This window comes from Zootoca vivipara, chromosome 11 (assembly GCF_965207765.1).
Source record: "Zootoca vivipara chromosome 11, rZooViv2.hap1.1, whole genome shotgun sequence".
NCBI lineage: Eukaryota > Metazoa > Chordata > Lepidosauria > Squamata > Lacertidae > Zootoca > Zootoca vivipara.
In genome coordinates, this window is record NC_142594.1 from 19,357,146 (window position 1) to 19,370,514 (window position 13,369).

General features: G+C 41.7%; 1 protein-coding gene across 3 annotated transcripts; it reads left to right on the forward strand.

The window, feature by feature from the left end:
* The first annotated feature begins 2,334 nt into the window (after window positions 1-2,334).
* PP2D1 (protein phosphatase 2C like domain containing 1) lies at window positions 2,335-13,336 on the forward strand. Of its 3 annotated transcripts, none has more exons than XM_060280672.2 (4): window positions 2,335-2,443; window positions 4,182-4,232; window positions 7,730-9,618; window positions 12,202-13,336. In XM_060280672.2, exons 3-4 carry the CDS (start codon window positions 7,731-7,733, stop codon window positions 13,230-13,232), a joined length of 2,919 nt encoding a protein of 972 aa, XP_060136655.2. In that variant the 5' UTR covers window positions 2,335-2,443; window positions 4,182-4,232; window position 7,730; the 3' UTR covers window positions 13,233-13,336. The 3 variants fall into 3 exon arrangements, with proteins under 3 accessions (XP_060136655.2, XP_088510585.1, XP_060136657.2); XM_088654459.1 differs by having other exon boundaries at window positions 7,730-9,216; XM_060280674.2 differs by lacking the exon at window positions 2,335-2,443 and adding an exon at window positions 3,658-3,764.
* The last annotated feature ends 33 nt before the right edge of the window (window positions 13,337-13,369 follow it).

A 13,369-nucleotide genomic window follows, 5' to 3' on the forward strand; every position in this document is an offset into this window, starting at 1 on the left:
GAAGAAGAGTCCTCCTCCGGCACTTAATAAAAAATAATAAAATAAAGCAACCAGTGCGACATAGAAGACTGTCAGGCTTTCAAACGCCACAGAGCTCTTGAGCGGCGGCGGGCGGGTCTCCTCTTTGCCAAGCGGCTTCTCCCGCTTCCGTCGGAGCGCGCTTGCAGAGGCGATTCATGGGGGAAGGAGGACGGCGACTTTGGGAAGCCGCCAATCCTGCAATGCAAAGCTGCCCCCCCCCACGTGTTTCTAGGGTTAGGCGAGCGCGCGTGGCGTCGAAGCGCGCCCGCTTTCCTTTCCCTTTCCCTCGAGTGGTGGATTGCAGTTTTTAGGACCGGGGAAAGGAAGAAGGAGCCTTTTCTTTTTAAGAGAACTCCGTTCGTTGTTATTTGTTATTTTATCTTCAACCAAGTAGTTTTAAAGCTGGGTTCTTCGCAAACTTGCAGGGAAGGAAATGGGCTCTTTAGACGGGTGGGCCCATCAGTCGCAGCAGCCAGTTGGGGAGAGAGGGCTCAACCTGCCCTTTGCTAGTGTAGAGTTCAAAGTGAACTCTGTTCGGAGTTCGTTGCCTCTAAAGGTAGACAACCGAAAATAATAAGTATAATTTATAATTAATAATAATAATAATAATGCCAATGGCCCACCTCGTACAGCATCCTATTCTCACAGTAGCCGACCAGCTGCCTGTGGGAATCCTGGAAGCAGGATTCTAGCACAGGAGCCTCTCTCTTCCTGTGTCTACCAGTGACTAGTATTCAGAATCATTGCTGCATCCAGTTGTGGAGACAAAGTACAGTCACACCTCGGTTTAAGTATGCTTCGGTTTGAATGCTTTCAGTTTAAGTACTCCGCAGACCCACCTGGAACGGATTAATCCACTTTCCATTACTTTCAATGGGAAAGTTTGTTTCAGGTTAAGTATGCTCAGGTTAAGTACGGACTTCCAGAAGCAATTACACTCATACTTCGGGTTAAGTACGCTTCAGGTTGAGTACTCCGCGGACCGTCTGGAACGGATTTATCCACTTTCCATTACTTTCAATGGGAAAGTTCGCTTCAGGTTAAGTACGCTTCAGGTTAAGTACAGACTTCCGGAACCAATTGTGTACTTAAACCGAGGTACCACTGTATAGCCATCGGCTAGTAACCATCCATAGGCCTCTCCACCAAGAATTGCCTCTTGGTGGAGCAAGTTCCATAGCTCAGCTATGTGCTGTGTGAATAAAGTACAGTACAGTACAGTCATACCTTGGGTTACAGTCGCTTCCGGTTGCGTCTTTTCGGGTTGCGCTCCGCGCCGAACCCGGAAGTACCAGAACAGGTTACTTTCAGGTTTGGGCGCATGCACAGAAGCACCGAATCGCGACTCGCCTGTGCACAGACACGGGTTGCGAACAAAATAAAAAAATTCCTTCAGTAGCACCTTAAAGACCAACTAAGTTTTTATTTTGGTATGAGCTTTCGTGTGCATGCACACTTCTTCAGATACTTAGTTGGTCTTTAAGGTGCTACTGAAGGAATTTTTTTATTTTACTTCGATCCAGACCAACACGGCTACCTACCTGTAACCAGAACTATGGGTTGCGAACACTGTGGGTTGCAAACGTGCCTCCCGCATGGATCGCGTTCTTAACCTGAGCGTCCACTGTACTTCCTTTTATCTGTCCGAAGTCTTCCAACGTTCAGCATCATTGGACGTCCCCAGTTTCTGGTGTTCTGACAAGGGGTTTAGCTGAGATTCCTGTGTTGCAGGGGGTTGGACTAGATGACCCATGGGGTACCTTCCAACTCTACCATTCTATGATAACTTCTCTATCCACTTTTGTCAGGCCATGCATCTTTTTAAAAACCCACTGCCCAGTACCGGCTGTTCAGCTTCTCATGGCATTAGTTGTATCTGGAAATAGCCGTTTCACACTGTTGTAAACAAAATCTGCCCTTATTCCCTTATGGGGTATACAAGAGCCTTGTATACCCCACAAGAGTGTAAAAGAGGAAATGTAAGTTCCATTACAATCTGACAAAAAGTACAATATAGCAGTGTGATACTGAATTGACATTGATCCCTCATCCTGAGGTGGTGACTATTGTAACCAACATGTGCTGAGGACTATGACATGGTACGCCTCAAGACCTGTTCATGAGACAACTGCAACAGGGTTGTTGTTTTTTGTTTGTTTGTTTTTTGTTTGTTTGTTTTTTGCGGGGGGGGGGATTTATTGCTCACACTCCTTGGAAAATACAGAGGCTCTGTAGCACCACCCACACCTTTTAATCTTGCTTCTTAGACAAACCAGAACAGCAGCATCTTAGTGGCTAAGGATACGGTTACTATAGTAATAACTGTAAACACTGGAAAGGCACCGCCAATCCTGTCCCAGTGTTCCAATAGCAACAGAGGGAAATGGCTTCCAAAGAATCCACAACCTCCTAGGAGTCAGAGGTATATTTTTACAGAATTTCATTGAGTAAAACTTTATTATTTATTTATACTTTTCAGATATATACATTTCACTGATTTTACAATCATTTTGACATTTTAAATCTTGACTTCCTCCCCCCTCTTTCTGCAGTTCCTTAAATTTATATTTAATATCTTCTGCATATCCAAATTAACTTGACTTACTCATTTATTTATCTTCTTTAAGTATATACTCTTATGTAACTGCAGGTTACTACAAAAATCCTGCCAGTGTTTTTATCTGTTTACAATTTATCTGTAATATTCAATACATTCTTTTATAAAAAAAAGTTTGTTGATTTCTTTTTCTCCCTGTAAGCTTCACCATTTCTGCATATTCCATAAGTTTTGCATCCATTCTTCCTTTGCTGGGACTTCTGATTCTTTCCATTTTGAGGCAAGTAGCATTCTTGCCGCTGTAGTTGCATATATTAATAAGTTTCTATACAATTTAAGTACTTCTATCCTTGTAATTCCCAAGAGAAAGGATTCTGGGATTTTTAAACAAGTGTTATTTTAAACATCCTTTTCATTTGATTGTATATCATTTCCCATTGAAGAAAACTTTAAACAAACAAACAAAAAAGAATGAATGTAAGCAAGGTTGTGATTTAGCACATGCTGGGCAAACAGTATAAAACTGAGGACTGAAGACACCTTAGCACAAAGGCATGAATGAGGATCAGAAAAATAACTGTAAGTGGACCGGGAAGACTGAAGAGATATTGTTAAACGTCTTTTTAGGAGCACCTTTCTAACTAAGCTAAAAAGTGGCTCCATCCCAAAGGCAACAACCAATACAAACCATAAGAAAATAGGTTTGTTTTTTTAAAGTAACTGTTTCCAGATGTCCAAATTCCTTGGACTTGCTTGCAGTTCTGGAGGTGGGCTCATGAAGAAGGGTGGTCCCTGGGGATTGTCTTGCCCAAGGTTCCTCCAAGATCTGGAAATGGCACTAACTTTTGGACTTGTTTGGGGATACCTGGCTTTGAAGCCCCACTTCTTATGAAGGTAATTTTGAATCAGTCAATACAGACTCAGCTTAAAGTTTAACCATCATCCTTTCATTGCTTATTCAGTTTCCCATAGTTTGCTCTTGATTTCTTCTAGCTAGAGCATCACTATTTAATCAATTAGGCTATTAATATATTTTTTTAAAAAAACAACAACAACCCTTTCATAAAATTGTAGAGTTATTCTAACCCCCCGCAATGCAGGAATCGCAGATAAATAATCCCTGACTGATGGCCATCCAACCTCTGTTTAAAAATCTCCAAGGAAGGAGAGCACACCACCTTTTAAGGTAATCCATTCCACCACCGAGCAGTTCTTAGAAAGCTCTTCCCAAAGTTTAGTCAGAATCTCCTTGTCATTTGGCTCCATCGGGCAAGTCCTACCTTCTGAAGCAGCAGAAAACAAACTTGCTCTATCTTCCATGTGGCAGCCCTTCAACTAAAAATTGCCACAGTTAAAAAGACAGTACATTTAAAAGAAAAATAAAGATGACTTTAAAAATTAAACACTCGTTGGAAACGGTCATTTTGTCTTTCACAAGCAGGAGAATATATTCCAAGATGAAGCCTGCTACAAGCACATGATCTAAGAAGAATAAATGTATGGTTCCCCCCCCCCCAACCTTCAGTATGATATTCCCACCCCCTTATATGTTGATTTGTGCAAATTCAATTGATTCATGAATATTTCCTTCATTTGGTTACAGCCCTAGTTTCTACGCTTCCTGAGGTGAACTATTTCCCAATTCATCAGACAAGTAAGTACATATTCCATGTTCTGTCCTCAGTTGCCGACCAAGTGGCCATCAAGGAAATTATCCAAATGTGGAGTCCATAGACCAGGGGTCAGCAAACTTTTTCAGCAGGGGGCCGGTCCACTGTCCCTCAGACCTTGTGGGGGGCCGGACTATATTTTGGGGGGGGGGGAAATGAACAAATTCCTATGCCCCACAAATAACCCAGAGATGCATTTTAAATAAAAGCACACATTCTACTCATGTAAAAACACCAGGCAGGTCCCACAAATAATCCAGAGATGCATTTTAAATAAAAGGACACAGTATACTCATGTAAAAACATGCTGATTCCCGGACCATCCGGGGGCCGGATTTAGAAGGCGATTGGGCCACATCCGGCCCCCGGGCCTTAGTGTGGGGACCCCTGCCATAGACCATGAAGCAGCTGACTGTGGAGAGCAGTTACTAATGTGAAAGGAGCCTTTAAGCAGCCTCTGCCTGGCATTTTTATTCTGTGTGAGGTTCCTTCTCCTGCTGAAAGTAAAGGCCCTGAGATTGCATCAAATATTATAGTGTTTGGAGTTACTAAAATCTTTCTATATCTGAAATAAAAATAATTCAAACACTTCATATGGTTGTACAGTATCTTAAGATCGAACGGACAGGGCAACTTTATCATTGCTATTGTTCTGCTCTTCTTGCAATTTTTTTACAAAGGAGCTCTGCTCAGCTCAGTTATGGAAAAGCTAACCCCCCCCCCCATAGCTGCCAAGTTATCCCCTTTTTAAAGTGATTTTCCCTTATGCTGAATAGGCTTCCTCGCGAGAAAAGGGAAAACTTGGCAGCTATGCCCCCCCCCATTCCCAGTCACTTGGTTTGGGGTAGAGGGAAGACTCTAATTTATTATGGGGAAATAGCCCTGTTGACACACCATGTAACAATGCTCCACAACTTTACAGATATTTTTCATTTGAAAGTGTGCATTCCTGCTGAGCATATCTCTCCACCTGTCCCCATCATTTATTTATTTTTTAAAAATGTGAACAGTAAATACATAGGGTTGCCATATTTTAAAAAGTGAAAATCCAGACGCAAAAATTGTTTACCTTTTTTTGGGGGGGGGTTTGCCAAAAACATCAACACTTTGTCTGGGAAATTCCAGGTGTATGGCAGCCACATACATACATACATAATTTATATTTGTATGCCACCTTTCCACAGTTCAAATCATGCTCCAGGAAGCTTACAACAGGGGAAAAATAATAACTACAACATAACAAAATATACAACCAAACCGAATGATTTTCACATAAATCACAATAAGATCTACAATAAAGATACAAAAACAACAACAACAGTAACAACCCCCTCCCTAACAACAACCAAAAAAGCCAAAACAATACTCCAACTCAAGAGTCTGTTCAGCAGCCTCAGCTTTTGTAGCTGGAGTCAGTCAGGGTCCCGTTCTCCCAGGCCAGGTAGAAAAAGCCCTGCAAGGCAGACAGCAGGTCTTCCAGGACTCATAGCCAATATGGTATCTGGCCTCTTCAGCAAGAAGAAGAAGAAGAAGAAGAAGAAGAAGAAGAAGAAGAAGAAGAAGAAGAAGAAGAAGAAGAAGAAGAAGAAGAAGAAGAAGAAGAAGAAGAAGAAGAGTAGTTTGGATTTGATATACCACTTTATCACTACCTGAAGGAGTCTCAAAGCGGCTAACAATCTCCTTTCCCTTCCTCCCCCACTACAAACACTCTGTTAGGTGAGTGGGGCTGAGAGTCTTCAAAGAAGTGTGACTAGCCCAAGGTCACCCAGCAGCTGCATGTGGAGGAGCGGAGACACGAACCCGGTTCCCCAGATTACGAGTCTACCGCTCTTAACCACTACACCACACTGGCTCTTAAGGTTGTTGCATGGAAAAGTTACCAAACTACATGTGCCATATCTACATTAGTGTATGTTGATAACAGCATGGTGTGTTGTAGTTGGGGGTGGGAGAGATAACCTGGAAAGGGCAAGTCTGGAATGCTTAGCTGAGATTCCCCTTACCAGAACGTAATGCAATTACAGAGGAACCTCAGTTTTTTAGCGTCTCGGAAGCCAAACGTTTCAGTTTTCAAATGCCCAAAACCTGGAAGTAATTGTTTCCGTGCCTCAGAAGTCAAACGGCTTCCACTGTGTGTTTTTCAATTTTCCCAATTGAACTTGCAGCTAGCCCTTTGCGCCTCGGGTTTTTTACCGTTTTGGAAGTCGAACGGTCTTCCGGAACGGATTATGTTCGAGAACCAAGGGGACACTCTACCTTGTTGCCTGGGCATATGGCAACCCATGTTGGAAAATTTCATTTTTTCCAGAGATTTTGCACACACACAAAAGGCCCCCCCTCCAAAAAAAAAACTCAACAACTTTGCCCAAAAAGGTGTCCTGCAGTAAAACAACTAACTTCCTCTCTTGTCTTCATCTCTAAAGATGAAGGGTGTTTTAATTTCTGTCCAAACAGGTATTGGCTAACTCTCACCATGATTGGGCAGCTATTTTAAGGCTAAAAGGCCCTGACAAAACTGGCATGGTGCTGCTCTTGATCATCTATACACACTGAAAACCCTTTTTTGTTTCCAGTTTTGTTGACAGTAGAATTGCATGCAGCCAACTTTGTTCAGAGTTAGCTTCTCTTTGGTAATACTGATCTTATTTCCTAATTTTTCTAACATGGAAACTACGCATTGTAGAAAAAGTTATTCAGTATATACTATATAGTCTAGGTAGCAAGCATATGATTAATCTCTCATCTGCTCATAAAGGGGTATGAATTAAAACTTAAAATTGATATCGATTCTGAAAAAAGTCCCAACTGTTCATGAAATTGTACTTCTATATATGTGTGCACAGGCTGCAATTTGTTAGAAGTCCCATTGAACTCAACAGGGCTTACTTCTAAGTAAGCCACATATATACAGTATGGCATTATTTTATTTCTTATACAAATATTGAGGCACATGATCACTCAGTGCTGCCACTATATGCAAATGTCTGGATCATTTAAGTCTATATAGAACCTTTATTCTCAATAATGATGGAACTCCCAGTTGGAGAATACTTTTATTTTTTTAAATAAATCTTTATTGTTTGTAAAGTAAATCTTTGTAGGAGTTAATATTTTATTATCCCTTTGGAGCTGTCTTTCCAGGCTGTGACGCTTTGCGGTTTATGGTTTGATTTTTAAAAGATTTTTTAAAAAAATAAAATAAAATTCTTATGTTATGTTATGTTTGCACCTGGTTTTTTTTTTTTTTGTTAACAAAGCAACAGAATTTTAAAGAGAGGGGGGGATTTCTTCCCTACCCACATTCCATAGCAGACAGCTTTGAAACTCTTTGAGAAGCAGTTGATCATATTGTATACAGACTATCAGAAAAACGCAATCCTAAAGCCCCAAATACCACCGTAATTGCAAGATTATTTTATATTTCTTGGTTTTGTTTGAGAAGGATAGTTAAAACATATTTTACTTTTCTTTGTGTTTATAGAATGTCGTGGGAAACAGGATCTCAGCAATGTAAATCCGACAAATCTGAAGAAGAAGAAGAAGATTCCACAAAGGTAGTTAAGATTAACTTCAAGAAAGTTGACAAACTCGATATTACAGTACTTTGCTCCATATGTCAACAAACGGTACACATTAGCGAAATTCTTTTCCATAAAAAAGTCCACCAGGCTCTGGCAGTAATGGATTATCACCGGCCATGGGTGGAATCAATAGATGTCAATAAAATAGTTCTTCAGAGAAAACGTCTGCTTTTAAAAATGAAAAAATATAAGACTCCTAAGTTTGTTGAACGAAAGAAGGAGAAGATTGGCCATTCATTTGATCTCCTTAAAGAAAGCATGAAGCCTATTCCATATTTTTGCATTGAAAGTACTGCTCAAAGTTCCGTGCATGTTGAAGAAGTTACCAATCCGCTGATAAAAGCCATCGCAATATGTCAAGACAAAAACGCTCGTTGGCACGAAAACTTGGAAGACGTATTTGTCGTATTAGACAATTATGGAAACAGGGCAGGTACGTCCTTTCTTGGAGTTTTTGATGGAAGCAATGGAATCTCTGCTGCAGAGACGACGTCTGTGGAACTTCCCGTTTTACTCCTTGACCAGCTTTCTCTTGAAGATCCCTCCTACCAAGTGAGTGATGCTGGAAAAGAATTCATAGATTCATTCTGCACCGTCTTCAGGACAGATTACAAAGTGAGGGAGAGACTTTTCACTCAAAGGGGTGCCAGAGACAAGAATGCTTGGCCAGGTGATTATGAATGGATTCACAGAGCATATGCTAAGTCTTTCTGGCGTATGGACAGGCTTCTACGGCTCGGAAGAAATGAAGTTTCCAGAGTCTGCTGGAGCAGTTGTACAGCTGCCACCTGTATAATAGAAAATATAAGCATCGAAAAGGAAAGCGAACAAGATGAGGAGGAGAAGAAAACACTTGAAAAGGTAACTGATGAAGAGGAACAGAACATCAGACAACAGGATGAGGAGGAGATGCCTAAAAGGATATTCATAGCAAAGAAAAAAAGTGACGCAGAGCAGGGAGTGGCTCTGCTTATAACTAATAAAGAGAGGGCCAGTGTCACAGAACAGCAGCCAGAGGAGCCACTTGAAGCAACCAACGACAAAAAGGAAAGCAGCACGGTAGAGTCAGAAAACGATGAGCAGATTGCCAGTAATAAGGATGTGATTCAGGAAGAGAATCTGCTTGAAAGCAAGGAACAGCAGCAAGAAGAATCACTTGAAAGAACAGACAATCATGTCAGAGAGCCTGGAGACAATGTGCAGATTGCTGATCATATAGATGGGGGCCAGGAAGAGGGTCTCCTTGAAAACATGGAAAAGCAGCAAGGTGAGTCACCTGAAACAACAAATGATCACTCTGGAGAGCCAGGAGACACTGTGCATGTTGCTGATCATATAAATGAGAGCCAGGAAGAGAATCTCCTTGAAAACATGGGACAGGAGCAAGGTGAGTTATCTGAAAGAACAGGTGATCACACCGGGGAGCCAGGAGACAATGTGCATGTTGCCGATCATATAGATGGGGGCCAGGAAGAGGGTCTGCTTGAAAACATAGGACAGGAGCAAGGTGAGTTATCTGAAAGAACAGATGACCACACCGGGGAGCCAGGAGACAATGTGCATGTTGCCGATCATATAGATGGGGGCCAGGAAGAGGGTCTCATTGAAAACATGGAACAGCAGCAAGGAGAGTCTTCTGAAAGAACAAATGATCTCACCGGAGAGCCAGGAGACAATGAGCACATGGCAGATAGCATAGATGGGAGTCAGGAAGAGGAAGAGCTTGAAGATGGCAATAGTTCTACACCGACAGAAGAAAAATTTGGACTAATGCATATTGCTAATATCGGTATGTATGAAATACTGTTACCATTTCCCACTACCCTACCCCATTTTAAAATGTTGGCCTGTCAGTTTTAAATGATACAGCAAGTACCTGCAGTTTAATTCAATACTGCATTGGGTCCTAACTCACTCTCCACAAACAGAAGGGTTCCTTCCACTGGCAGAGGAAATTGGGCTCCAGCATAGGTTTTTGCCTGAGTACAGGGTGGTGGTTTATTTTTGTTTGTTTTTTTGTCTCTCACTCCTTCTTCCCAGACTCTAGAGCAGATTTTTTTTCCTTTTAAGCAAAGGGACTTCAGGGGAAAGGGGATATGAGCAAAGAATGTCGCACAGACCCTCCACACGGTGGGAGTATCTTGTTAGCAGAATTCCATTTGCAGAATATTCTCACCAGCAGAACCTTAGGATCTAAGTCAACGTTTGCAAGATGAAGCACTTTTCAACTATCTCAGCACCAAAAAAATAAAGAGTGGGAAAGGGATGTCAATATGGCATACAATAATTCTGAATAACAGATACCTTCTTTAATAGGATTGTTCTCACCTAAACTTTGAACTGAAATAGGGACAATAAGTCTCTATTCCTAAACTGTAACTAGCTTTCCTTCCCAAATATTTTTTTTTGTTATTGGTCTGTTTCTTTGTTATGTTCAACAAACACAATCTCTCAGCAAACCATAGTTTAGCCAGTTCCTAATTCAGATTCAACAAGCTATTGTTACGGACAGAGTATGTGCAAAATGGATCATCACGTGAAAAACAGATACCATCTATCAGTCTTAGCTATATTTAAAAATGCCTAGGAGAGGTAAGATGCCTGATGGCACTTTTTTGGGGGAAGACATAAGGCCTGGCAGGTTGGACATGCCCCTTCAGTCAATTTATCTCCTTTTAAAGGTTTTCCCTTTCCCCATATGAGAAAACCAGCCTCAGTCAAAGAAACATCAGCTTATTTAGGAACCAGAAGGTTGATCACTCATCTGTGGATATGGGGAGCAGTAATAGCTGTGAATTGGGTTGTTGTTGTGGCTCCTAGAAGCTGTCAGCATGTGACAGCAGCCACATCCTGGGAATGACTTCGACTGGATGTAGCCAAGGGGTTCGAAACCCTCAGCGAGTTAGGGACTTCCCTTGCTTGCGAAGACAGGCTCCGGCACAGTGAGCGGAGGAGATCCATGGTCAAGGTGGTGGTTTCTGCGCAGGCCGTAGAGGGAAGTAAGGGGCAGATGGGGCTCATCAACCTGGGAAGGCAGCCCATCTAGGAAAAGGAAAACTGATCCTAAACTTCCGCTGCCTTGCGGGATATTTTTGGGAGAAGAAAAGGCTAAGGAGTAAACACAAATCCAGAATGCATTCCCCTATATGGTTGGATAGTGCCTTGTACGTCACCTCCTGCAAACTCCTGCAAACAGGTTGGTGCCAAATGTATAGAGCTATGATTTCCTTTGGACTACATCAGCGAGGCCGAGAAGGGGGTCTTGTTGTCTGGGCAGCCCAGAACGACCTCCATACCCAGGCTTGTGCCCCGGAGAGGTCACTTCGGTGCTGCTAACACAGTGGTTTTTACTTCACCCCCGGAAGTGCGCTCCTGTCTTGAGACAGGTGGATGCAAACTATGTTGCACAACTAAAACAGCCTTCCCCAAATGGGTTCCCTCCAGATACTTTACGCTACACAACTCCCATCATCCCTAAGCATTGGGACCATGCTGTCTTGAGCCAATGGGGAGTTTTAGCTTAATGCATCTGGAGAATACCAGGATGGAGAGGGCCTTACTAGATACTGCCAATGGAACCTGCTCTAGCCATGTTTGCATCTAGGGTACTGGAAGATGTACAAATGATTTGATCAGGAAAATCCACCACTATGCTTCCCATTTTTTCTTTTCCAGCTTCACACTTTCTGTGGTTCTCAGAGGCCAATAAGCACACCCACTCCTCATTGGGCTGTTTGAGCTTTTTGCCATTTTGGTTTTGTAAACGAATGTGACATTTCTACATACTTCCATGGCTCTTCTAATATGCCACTACATCCTCATTTCTTAGTGGCCCCAATTTGCATCCAAACCTATTGGCATTGAACCACCCGTTTGCTATTTGTCGAAATGATAAAATAGGTCAAATTTGCCATTTGCAGCCCACAGGCTCTCATTGTCTAGTTTCAGCCTATGGATGTAGTAATTTAGGTATGTAGAAAGTGGCACTTGACTTGGAATCATGGGAGGGTAGGTAAGATAAACTGAGCACTTGGGACTCAGCTAGACTGGTAAAGAAAAGGCGATTTATATGCGTTGTATGTGTGATATAACATTGTTCCACCAGGTGGCGACATAGAGTCCTGTTTTTCTCTACCTGCTTACCCTGTTTAAATTTACAACGCTTTGAACTGAAACGTTTCTTTGATGTGTCTAGAATCCAGCTTTAGACTGGTTATCTTCACGAATGATGAAAGATGGCAGAACATGAATTTTGTATAGAATCTGCACAGCATAACTTGTGGAGGAAAAGCAACGGTTGAAGTTTAAGCCCCTTGGGAGTGCTTTCAAAGATCAATTCAGTTAAGTTGTGTGTGTGTTTTTTTAATTGTAGGTAACGTTCATGCTGTTTTATGCAAAAATGGGAAAAGCTATTGGGTTACAAAAGAACACAGCACTTATTCTAGAGATGAAAGGATCCGTGTTCTTAAGAATGGTGGCTGTATCAGCAGCAACGAACCCAAAGGACTGATAGAAGGACTTATCAAAAGCACTCGTGGCCTTGGCCACCACGGCAATCCAAAGCTGAAAAATACTGTTATTCCTGTACCACATACAATCTCCTTTCCTGTTGATGATTCATGCCAATTTCTTATTTTAGCTTCTAATGGACTCTGGGAAGTTCTGGATAAAAGTGAAGCAGTACTATTGACATTAACAATGTTTTCTGCTTATCTGGAAAAGTATCAGTATCTTCAACTGAAGAAAGCCCGCATGTCCAAAGGCTCCGAGTTACCTTCGAATGATTTGGAAACTGAATTCTATTCATGGTATTTAAATAAAGATTTTTTTCCAGATATTGACTTACAAAATGTAAGGTCCTCAAGTGGCGGTATGCAAGAACAAGAGATGGTTCAGTCAGGTTCCTCAGCAGAGCAAGAAGCAGAAGCAGAGGAAGAAGCGGAAGAAGCAGAAGCAGATGAGGAAGAAGCAGCAGCAGCGGAAGAAGCAGAGGAAGAATCAGAAGCAGCAGCAGAGGAAGAAGCAGCAGCAGAGGAAGAAGAAGAAGAAGAAGAAGAAGCAGAGGAAGAAGAAGAAGCAGAGGAAGAAGAAGAGGAAGAATCAGAAGCCACTTTAGACATTTCTGGATCATGGGACTTAAGTGATGATACATCTCATGAAAGCACAGATCTACCTCTAACCCCCGAGTTTGCGATAAATGTGGAAGAACCTGAACCTGAAAGTTCTGAATCTTCAGAAATATCAGAAGATTCAGAAATCAATTCTAGGACATTTTATGCCCTTGCAGCTAAGTATATTAGTAAGCACCTTGTAGAAGCTGCACTAAAAGCAGGTTCCAGAGATAATATTACTGTTTTGATAGCACTCTTAAATGGATGTGATAAAATACCCACTTATATTTAGCATGTATATTGTGCTTAGGAGGATAGTTCGAGTGAAGGAAAGCTATAGTACAGTTCATCCATTTTATGATAAAAGAAACTGCCACAATAAATTCACAAAAATGAGTTATTTTGTATCTAAAAAAAGACTGATTACAA

What these genes read in the sequence shown, in the direction of transcription:
- PP2D1 (XM_060280672.2), top strand. Translation starts at nt 7,731, where the DNA reads ATGTCGTGGGAAACAGGATCTCAGCAATGTAAATCCGACAAATCTGAA. An exon ending in AATGCATATTGCTAATATCG is followed by an intron (nt 9,619 to 12,201) that starts GTATGTATGAAA and finishes TTTTAATTGTAG; the next exon opens with GTAACGTTCATGCTGTTTTA.